The sequence below is a fragment of the Leiobunum rupestre genome, chromosome 2, assembly GCF_980474605.1.
Source record: "Leiobunum rupestre chromosome 2, qqLeiRupe1.1.hap1, whole genome shotgun sequence".
Taxonomy (NCBI): Eukaryota; Metazoa; Arthropoda; class Arachnida; order Opiliones; family Sclerosomatidae; genus Leiobunum; species Leiobunum rupestre.
In genome coordinates this window covers 92,243,443-92,254,427 of record NC_143385.1, presented here as the reverse complement: position 1 = coordinate 92,254,427, position 10,985 = coordinate 92,243,443, and the positions used below count along the sequence as shown (strand labels likewise).

At 43.2% G+C, this 10,985-nt stretch overlaps 2 protein-coding genes across 2 annotated transcripts; both read left to right on the top strand.

The window, feature by feature from the left end:
• The first annotated feature begins 2,154 nt into the window (after nucleotides 1-2,154).
• LOC149960346 (uncharacterized) lies at nucleotides 2,155-3,704 on the top strand. Its single transcript, XM_090166665.1, has 2 exons — nucleotides 2,155-2,750; nucleotides 3,445-3,704. The coding sequence occupies exons 1-2, from the start codon at nucleotides 2,324-2,326 to the stop codon at nucleotides 3,456-3,458; spliced, it is 441 nt and encodes a 146-aa protein (XP_090022791.1). The 5' UTR covers nucleotides 2,155-2,323; the 3' UTR covers nucleotides 3,459-3,704.
• Nucleotides 3,705-5,990: 2,286 nt separating this feature from the next.
• Nucleotides 5,991-6,672, top strand: LOC149960345 (uncharacterized). The gene is made up of 2 exons (XM_090167458.1): nucleotides 5,991-6,031; nucleotides 6,091-6,672. The coding sequence occupies exons 1-2, from the start codon at nucleotides 6,029-6,031 to the stop codon at nucleotides 6,670-6,672; spliced, it is 585 nt and encodes a 194-aa protein (XP_090023584.1). The 5' UTR covers nucleotides 5,991-6,028.
• Nucleotides 6,673-10,985: the final 4,313 nt, after the last annotated feature.

The following is a 10,985-nucleotide window of genomic DNA, read 5'->3' as shown; positions in this document are numbered from 1 at the left end:
CCTCCAATCTAGGCCCGTCGCCATGAGCATTAAGGTGGTGCAGATAAATCTTCATCACTGCAAGGCAGCCTCCGCTGTACTTTGTCGAAGGCTTGCTAAGGAGCAAATTGATGTTGCTCTTATTCAGGAGCCTTGGATTGCCAGGGGTAAAATCCTTGGTCTTAATAGTGCAGGTAATATCTATTATGACCATAATTCCGTTTCTCCTAGAGCTTGTATTTTGGTACGCAAGGACATTCAAGCCCTTCCGCTCTCAATCTATCACTCTAGGGACACTGCAGTGGTTAAAATCATTTCCCCTTCTGCTGATGGGAATGATGAACTCACGCTGGCTTCTGCTTACTTTCCCTACGATGATGCTCTGCCCCCACCATCACAGGAGGTGACCAATCTGGTCAACCACTGTGAGCGGTCGGGAAAGAAACTCATTATAGGTTGTGATGCAAATGCTCACCATGTTATCTGGGGCAGCAGTAACTGCAACGATCGTGGTGATAAACTAATGGAATATGTGGTTAGTACGAAACTCCATATTCTTAATAGGAACAATGAACCAACTTTTGTTACTCGTAACAGAAGTGAGGTCATTGATCTCACGCTGTGCACAGAAAATGTCGCAGCTCTTATTAATGACTGGCATGTGTCTAGTGAACCATCACTGTCGGATCACAGACACATTTGCTATACAGTCAGGATGAAAGTGGTTCAGGTTTGTACCGAACTTCGTAATCCCAGGCGAACTAATTGGCCTGGTTTTAGGGATGATCTAAATCTTCATCTGCAGGATGATAAGCCTAGGCTGTCATCGGTGCTGGATTTTGATTTGGCTGTTGATCGCATGCAACATGCCATTATCGACTCCTACCACCGTAACTGTCCGGTGAAGTCTGCCAACCAGCCAAGGCTAGTTCCTTGGTGGAACCTTGAGATTGGCAGGCTTCGCAAAGAGTCTAGGAGCCTCTTTAACAATGCTAAGAGGTCGGGTGACTGGGTTGCCTACAAGCAAACCCTCACTGCGTACCATAAGGCCATCCGCGAGGCCAAGAGGGACTCGTGGAGGAATTTCTGTGAGAATATCTCTGATATTCCTAGTACGGCAAAGTTAATGAAAATTATGGCCAACGATAAGACTAAACATCTTGACACTATCAAGTTGAAAGATGGCAGTCATTCTTCGTCGGGTAAGGAGACACTAACTCATATGTTAGATGTACACTTTCCCGACTCCAGAATTACAAACAGTACTGATTCTGACCCCCTTCCTATTAGGATTGCACGTACCAAAAGGGAGGACTGGGCGGTGGCGAATAAAATTGTCACGCACTCGAGACTTATTTGGGCTATAAAGTCTTTTAAGCCCTATAAGTCTCCGGGGCCGGATGGGATACTTCCCATTCTGTTGCAGGAGGGCATTGACGTTGTCTGCCCAATGCTGAGTAGAATCTATAGGGCTTGTATTGCCCTTGGATATATTCCTAGCACCTGGAAGCTTTCTAGGGTGATCTTTATTCCGAAGCCAGGGAAATCTAACTATCTCGAGGCTAAGGCTTTTAGACCAATCAGTTTGACTTCTTTTTTTCTAAAGATTTTGGAGAAATTGGTAGACAACTATATTAGGGGAGAGGTTATTTCTCATACACCTCTCTCGACGGCTCAGTATGCCTACCAAAAAGGCAAATCTACTGAGACTGCCCTTCATGGCATAACCAATTGCATTGAAAGGGCTATTAACTTTAAGGAAATAGCATTAGCTGTGTTCCTTGATATTGAGGGCGCCTTTGATAAGGTGTCCAGCGCAGTCATCATGAAGGCTGCTAAGCGCTTTGGCATTAATGACACTCTGTGTCTCTGGCTCAAAGCTATGCTGACGAATCGTGTGGTGGTATCCTCCCTGCTCGGTGAATCCCTTATGGTCTCCACCAGCCGTGGTTGCCCGCAAGGTGGTGTTCTATCACCTCTGCTGTGGTGCCTGGTTGTGGATGAGCTTTTGGTGAGGCTAGACAGGGATGGGTGCCGCTGCTTCGGCTATGCCGACGATATCGCCATCATCTTTACGGGAAAATTCCCCAACACTACTAGCGATTTAGTGAGAAGGGCTCTTGCATCAGTGGAAAAATGGTGCAGGGAAGTTGGTCTTACGGTTAAACCTAGTAAAACGGTACTTGTTCCTTTTACTCGTAAAAGGCTGCAAAACTCTTTTAATGATATCTCCTTATTTGGGACTATTTTGAGGGAAAGCACGGAGGTGAAGTACCTTGGTGTTATTCTTGACAACAAACTAACGTGGAAGCCTCACCTTGACTGTGTAGTTAAGAAGGCCAAGATGTTACTTTGGAGGACTAGGAGTGCAGTTAGCAGGTCATGGGGGCTTAGCCCTAAAGTGGCCTTCTGGCTGTACACCATGATCATCAGACCACTGCTCTCTTATGCTGCAGTGGTCTGGTGGCCAAGAGTCCGAATTAAGACTGTGCAGAGCGATCTGCGCACCCTACAAAGGCTGGCTTGTGTCAGCATCACAGGAGCTATGAGAACAGCCCCAAGTGCTTCTCTAGAAATTCTCCTGAACATTCTTCCTCTTCATCTTTTTATAGAAGAAGCTGCTGTTATGGGAGCCTATAGGCTCAACCAGAATGGTTGGTGGAAGGCGAATACTTGGGATAATAGCCACACCAAGATCTTTCGGGAAATTTCATGTCAGTTACCTGTATATCTCATGGGTTCTGATTTGATGACTACGAAGCTGCATTTTAGTAAGTCCTTCAATACTTATTTTCCGAGCCGTACAGAGTGGGCCAATCATAGTACCCTCGGGGCCAGAGGAGAAATCGTCTGGTTTACCGATGGGTCTAAGACCCGCTCTGGCTCAGGTTCGGGGATGTATTGCCTTACTAGCAATCTCGGCTTCTTTGAAAGCCTTGGTGTCTATGCTAGTGTTTTCCAGGCGGAAATTGCCGCTATCTGCTTCTGTGTTGATTTTTGTCTTAAGAAGAAGCTTCATGGCAAGGTTATCCAAATTTATTCGGATAGTCAAGCAGCCCTCAAGGCTCTCAACCAGTTTCAGGTCTCTTCAAAACTGGTTTACAGCTGTTTGAACCTCCTCTCGGAGCTAGGCACCAATAATAAAGTTCAGCTCTATTGGGTTCCTGGCCATCGGGGTTACTATGGTAATGAGAGGGCCGATGTCTTAGCCAAGAAGGGGGCAGAGGCTGGGTTCTTTGGTCCTGAACCTGCCGTTCCTATCCCCTCTAGCATAGTTCGCGGCCTTATCTCTAACTCCATGACTGACCGTCAACTCAAGCTTTGGCTTGAGATGGATGGCCAAAGGCAGGCTAAAGAGTTTATCTCGGGCCCCTCTAGGCAGAGAGCTAAGGAGCTGCTCTCGCTTTCCAAATCTAATATCAGGTTGGTCATTGGCCTACTAACAGGTCACTGTCTCCTTAACAGACATCTTCACCTGATTGGAATCAGTGATGATCCAATCTGTAGGGCATGTCAGGCTGAGGAGGAAACCGCCTCTCATGTGCTTTGTAGGTGCGATTACTACGCGGCCCAAAGATTCGAGCATCTTGGTATGCATCAACTGGAAACTTCTGATTTCTATAATATGCCGGCCAAGAGGATTCTCCGTTTTGTGTCGGATATTGGACTTTTTAAGTCTTAAGGTTCGGGTTTTGCACAATGGACCTCTGGTCGACGTGCGCGAACGGGCATTCCCAAACCCCTTCACCCCTTCATCAATAATAATAATAATAATAAGTGCGGGATCTAAACGGGTAACAAAAACGGCCTTGCGACGAGGTTTGATCACCCGTGGTATAGATTTAATTGCTGTGTTGGAGTTCGAGCCTTGTAGCTTGACCTTGAACACTGTAGCGCGGGTGTCGAATGTTGGAGATCTCAACCTAGGGACAATCGACTTAAGCGAACCCCTAAGGTACCCGTCTACAATTAATAATAATGACTGAATACGCCCGGGACTACTCGCGTAACGTGATATGGTGGGGTTAGCGAGGGTCCTCAGTGTTAAATTGGTGTCTAGGAGAAATTTGTTATTAAACGTATCAAGCCAGTTGTCAGATTGCCAAACACTAATTGATTTAATTTAAACTCAATATCCTAACCAAACATTTAAGCTAACTTAAAACTACCTAAACACTAATTAAACTAAATGAAATATTATCAAACTAAGCAACTGGCCAGTGCTCGCGGCATTAACGAAATGTAAAATCTAGGTTGCAACCATTACTTAACAAAGTTCATCCCGAAATGTTCAGTTGAACTGCGGAAACTTTATCGAAGTGGCAGAGTCCGGTTGGAGCCGTGGAAGAATCTGAGCGACGTTGTTGACGTTTCGGAACAGCGGAACACAGAATTTATGTTGGTGGCGATGGTATCTCGTACAATATGTTGAATGTAGCCGCTGGATGGTTGGGCATAACGAATTGGCCAATATAGATTGTTCCTGTCCTTATCTTGAAGTCAACACGTTTACAGCTCGAAGGTTAAACAAAACACGACTTTAACGTCCAAAATTAGTTGAAATATCAATTATTTTGCTCCGATCATAAAATGGAGTCCTTTTCAAATCAAATTCCGAACCGTTACTATTTCTTTTTTTAGCTCGCGTCCGAGCGCGCGTTATTAAAAAAACTCGCGTTATTTATCTCGCGTATTATTTTCCAACTCTTCAATTTTGAGAATAAATATAAACGTAAAAATATGTATAATACATGTAAGCATATTTTAACACAATAAATAATTTATAATATATATAATGTATAAGAAATATAAATGACTATCAAACAACTGGTCTTAGACACGTCGGCATATCAATAAGGGGTCAAAGGGGCGCTGTGATCTCCTCGCTATCCCACAAAAACAAAGATCTCCCGGTAAAAGGACGGGCCCTTCCCTTACCTGGGGTAAAACACCAACAACCGAATCACCCAATCACCAAAATATTCGACCAGCAATTATTTTGGGGGAAAGGGGATGGTATATTTCTTATTAATTTGATATTTCGCATTACAATTCCCCCCCTACTTAAGTCGAACGTCCCCGTGAGACCACTTTTTTAACAGTGATAGATAAACTAAAAAAATAAAGTTAAAAAAATATGAGCTCAAATGAAATAACTACAAATCTTCTGGTGCACCATTTTAACAGGCCTTTAGAAACTACAACAAACCAAAAAAAAATACCAGGCACACTATCGTCGGACTCTTCCAGTTTGTGGGTCTCGTTGACGAAGGTTGTGAACACCATAACTTGCCGGGGAGCTAGTAACTACAGGGGCATCGACATTTCCATCTATATCTGAATCAGTAGGAGAAGCTACCATCATCAGGGTTTTTCAATGTAGAGGTAGAAAGGGGGTCGGCACCGGAAGTCCCCGCTTCCTTCCCCCTTCCGGCAGGTGGCGCGGGGGGTCGGCATTTTCCTCCCCTCGGGGTCATTGACCTCCGCAGAGTGGCGCGCGCTGATTGGCTGGCGCGGGAACCACGTGGTTACTACGCGTGTACTGCGCGCTTATTGGCTGGCGCGGCGCGTGTACTGCGCGCTAATTGGCTGGCGCGAAATTGTTCAAAATGGCGCTGACTGGTTGGTGTTTTGGCGCGAAAAGGGGTCAGTACTCCTTTAAAGGAATTCCGAGGCTCGCTATACTCGGGCATTGTTAAAGTGGTGACAGGTTTGATTGATTGAGCAGGTGTAGAAATAACTTAGCGGCGCAAATACCTTTAGTGACAATACCGAGAGAAAAACCTATTAATTATGTCATCGAATTAATTTGAGTCGCGCTGGAAATGCGTTAGTGAACAATCCTTTCGCATAGTCATGGTAGAACCGGTTCATTCCGCTTTCGTTAAGTAATTAATCATTTTGACAAATTGACAATAGGACTGTCACGCGATTATTTTGTTCTTTCCCCCCCTTACCTTGCGAGTATAAAAGAAACCGCCCAACGGTCAATTTCGCAGAAGCGACTAACAGCGCACCCACTCTCCGACGACTCAAGAAGATCAGCAAGATGGTAATTATGTTTTTGAAATTTTTTAAGCGAGATTAGTTTTTAATCTCTATATGTCTTAGGCAGCCCGAGACGACATTAAGCTCGATTATGACACTCCCCCAACAGCACCAGTGAAGTTGCCCGAAGTATACGCTAGAAAATCAAAAGTCGGCGAAGTAATTAAAAAAAATAAACCTCGACAATTATTCGCGGGGAAAGGGGCTAACCAAGACATAGAAAAATTAACAAAGAATACCACTTGGCACGATATTGTATTAGAATTCTCCGAGCTCGGAGATTTGGGCGTTAAAATAGCGACCTTTGACCAAAAAATATATATAGATATAAGGCGTTACGCCACGCACGTAGCATCCAGTCTTCCGCAACCGACTAAACAGGGTGTATGCGTTAAACTAGAATCAGGACCCCAGCTTAAAGCAGCCTTAGAAGACGTCAAGGACCAAGACGCCGTTTACCTAATTGAGGGTGATAAAATAGAAATTCGCCATAGCCAGGCCACCGGTCACACTTGCTTGACCAAAAATTCTGGTTCCTCATTTGCAAAATCGCTGACCCTATACGGCAGAAGAGACATTCACGACGTCCTGCGGTTATTGAGGGAAGTGACTCAACGCTACGACGAAATTCGTAAATTACAATGACTCAAGAAGCACCTCTCGATTTAAGCACCAGGTTTCGACCTGAGAACTATTATTCGGTTACTAAAATTATCTCTCGGACTTCCAAAAAATACAAATGTAAAACTTTAGAATTCAAGTGCGAGTTCAAAAACTTGGACGATCTCAACCACGCGCGAATAGAAACCCAATTAAACGAAATTTTCCAATCCCTATTAAACGAAATTAGCGATGAAAATCAGGGTTTTAGTCGTATCAGAATAGCGGTCAGTTCGGACGAACTCGAAGAGCCCATTAATTTCCAATTTATGAACCTAAACGAGTTGACGGCCGATAGAATTTTAAGCGGTATCGAGCAGGTAGCCCAGTCCCATAAGAATTTATACTTTGAGGCCCCCCTAAAATTCGACATAATTCTTCTGCAAGACACCAATATGAGTGGTAGTCGAAAAAGTATTCGTAACAGGACTATTGAGTGCTTAGAAAATTACATTGAACAGGGCAATACCTTTATTCCAATTCGCAATTCTGATAATCTGTGCTTTGCTAGGGCGGTAGCGGTAGGACAGTGCCTCGCTGACTACCAAGAATTAAAAAATAAAGGCCAATCCAAAATTTTTAATATGAATGATCTAGATTACATTCGTAATGTCAACCATCCAAAACAAAAAAAGCGGCCTTAGCGTTACACAGATTATCAAAAGTGCCACCAGGTCCTGTTGAAATAAAAGACATTCCTAAATTCCAAAATGTCTTGCCCGATTATCAAATTATCTTACTCGATTCCGATTCCAATTTTGACCCCATTTATTTAGGCCACTTTCAACCCAAAAAAATCTTTCTCCTTAAATTAGGAAACCACGTCCACGTAGTGAGGTCTTACGCCGCCATGTTCGGGGGAATAGGGTACTGTCCATTTTGTTTGAAAGTTTTTACGAATGTCAAAGTAAAAAAACAGCACAATTGCGAAGGCCCCGTTAATTGTAAGCGGTGTCTCGACACGAATGTTTCCCATACCGAAACTAGTCAACGTTGCGCCAACTGCTTTAGATATTTTTCGGGGAATACGTGCTTCCAAAAGCATATAGAATTAGGCACGTGCGACAAACTCAAACGTTGCCTAACTTGCGGGAAAGAGTTTGAAGGCGAGCACGTATGCGATTTGAAATGTCATTACTGCAAAATTGAGCACCCGAAAAATGCGTGTTTTGTTCAACCTATCACGTTACCGGAAAATTCCACCAGAATCCTTTACTTTGATTTTGAAACTTTAGTCGACAATGACGAGATTAAACCCGTTCTGCTAATTACCGCTATGCAAGACAGTCCGTACTCTGAAACGTACGATTACCGTACCTTTACCGGTTTTAATTGCGTCGAGACGTTTTTAGATTACTTATTGGAGAGTCAGGTCGTTGCAAAAAAGGGTAAGACCAAATATTCAAAGGTCGAACAAGTTTTTAATAACATTACGTGCATTTCGCATTTTGGGTCTGGATTTGATAGTTTACTCGTATTAAAAGGAGTTCTGGCCCGGTCAATAACCCCCGAAGTTATCTTTAAAGGCTGCAAACTTCTCGCGATGTTTCTTTCCAAATACAATATAAGATTTATAGATAGCTTTTCTTATTTTCCAGCCCCTCTCAGAAGCTTCTCCAAAACCTTTAATTTAAGCGAAAGCAAGGGATTTTTCCCGTATTCATTCTTAAAAAAAGACACCTTAGACTATATCGGCGTCGTACCGGAAAAATCCTTTTTCGAAGTAGATAAATTCACCCCCGACCAATTGGCAAATTTCGAAACTTGGTACGACGCCCAAAAATGTACCGTTTTTGATTTAAAAGAAGTGTTGACAAAGTACGCCATTGATGACGTCAAGCTGTTACAGAGGGGTTTTGACCGGTTCAGAAATCTTTTTAGAGAAAAGGTCAATTTCGACATTTTGGCGGGAAAAAGCGTGACTCTACCTGGAGCTTTAACCGATTTATTTTTGAGCCGGTATCTGAAACCAAATACCATAGCTATTATCCCGCCGGCAGGGTACAGGGGTAAGCATTCCGTTAAAGCTCTCAGATGGGCGGCTTACTTGGAACAAAAAATGCACGTAAAGTTTCAAACGGCGCGATCGTTGGAGGGAGAAAAGTATTTAGCTCCTTACCACCCCGACATTTACAGCGCTGACCCTTTAATAATTGGGGAATTTTTCGGGTGTTTCTGGCACGGGTGTCCCAATCACACTGACCATAATGGGTACAATTACGAACTTAAAGAATCTAATATCAATAATTACTTAAAAACTCTCGACAAAATCGAGTTTTATCGTCAAAATTACCCCAACGCGCGTTTAATTACCATATGGGAATGTGAATGGGACACGTTTTTAAAAGGAAACCCCGAAATAAATTCTTTTTGCGACGAACTGGCTTTCTCTGACCCGATCAATTCGCGAAGCGCTCTGAGGGGCGGGCGCGTTGAAAACGTTTTACTGTATATAGAATCCACCCCCGAGAGGCCGATTAAATTTTACGATTTTAACAGTATGTATCCGTCGGTCTCCATGTCCAAAAATTACCGCTACCCCAAAGGGCTCCCCGAAATCTTAACTAGCAACTTTAATTACGAACCCGATTTCTATTTCGGGCTTATTAAAGCGACTCTTCTCCCACCCCAAGATCTATATCTCCCCGTCTTGGGCTCCCTGATTGGCGATTAATTAATGTTTACGCTATGCAGAACGTGCGCCCTCTATAATCTAGCCGACTGTCGTCATACCGAGGCGGAACGCGCGATTACGGATACGTACACTACCCCCGAGTTTTATTTATCCCTTCAATATAATTATAAAGTTTTACAAATTCACGAAGTGCAGCATTATCGCGAAACTTTCGACTCTGACTGCCCCCTTTTTGACGATTACGTCAGAGATTTTTACAAAATGAAAACCCAATACGCTGGTTTTCCTAAAAACGTTGACTCCTTAGAAGAAAAACAAAAATATTTAAACGACTTTTGGGAACAGGACGGGATAAAAATAGGCCTAGAAGAGGTTAGCTCTAACCCGGCTCTCAAAGCGCTTGGCAAGCTTTCCCTTAACCAGCTTTGGGGGCGTCACCTAATTCAATTACGTCAAAATAATAGTTCTTTTATAAACTCCTACGCTGACTTGGTTAAAATTTTAACTGATAAAACGAAAGAGCTGACCGATTTAAAACTCCTAGAAAACGGAATGGCTCTCGTGACGACCAAATCTCACGAAGACCACGTCCCGGCTTATCGTAAAGGTTCCCCAACTGTGGGCATTTTCGTCGCCTCTTATGGGCGTATTAAATTATACAATCTAATGGCTAAAATCGGGCCTAATTTGGCCTACGGCGATACGGACAGTTGTATTCTGATACACGATAAGAAATTAGATTTAACTTTATCAAGCAGCTTGGGCGGACTTACGGATGAATATCCTAATGACCCCATTAAAGCTTTTACCACGATAGCCCCCAAGGGTTACTCTATCTTGTTCGAATCGGGCAAAATTTTAACCAAGATAAAAGGCGTCACTCTTACAAAAAAAAATCAGACCACCTTAAACTTTGACACGATAAAGCAGTTGGCGCTCGAGAACCGCGAATTAAAATACCGTGTCGAGATTCCCTTTAACGTGAAAAGACAAAAAACCGGGCACTTGTATCTCAGACAAGCCGAAAAACTAGTGGGATTTACGTCGACGAAACGTATATTTTTCAAAGACGGTACTTCTATTCCCTACGGATATTCATGTCACTCACACGCCTAAAATTTCAAACCCCCTGTACCTTTCTTTTGGCTGGCCCCAGTAAGTCGGGAAAAAGTCACTGGACGTTTAATCTCTTGAAAAATAAAAATTTAATGTTCGACAATCCACCCCAAAAAATTTTATATTGCTACAATCTTTGGAACGATCAATTTGACGAATTAAAAACCCTCGCCCCCGAAATTGAATTCCATAGAGGGCTCTTTAGTGAAAAACCCGAAGATTTGTTTGACAAAAGACAAAACAACCTCTTGGTGCTAGACGACCTTTCGAGCGAGTGCTTAGACAACGCGCTGGTATCTGAACTTTTTCGAGTGTGTTCGCATCATCTGAATCTGAGTATTGTATTCTTATGCCAGAACGTCTTTGGTCAGGGCAGATTTCCTCGCGACATTTCGCTTAACGCCTCATTTATAGTCCTGTTCCGAAGCCCCCGTGATCCATCACAAATAAAACATTTAAGTCGTCAGATCTTTCCGCATAACCCTAATTTTCTGAGCAACGTTTATAATTACGTAACGTCGGATACGCCCTATTCTAACGTGGTTGT

Coding starts and splice junctions, on each gene's coding strand:
- LOC149960346 (XM_090166665.1), top strand. CDS start 2,324: ATGTTACTTTGGAGGACTAGGAGTGCAGTTAGCAGGTCATGGGGGCTT.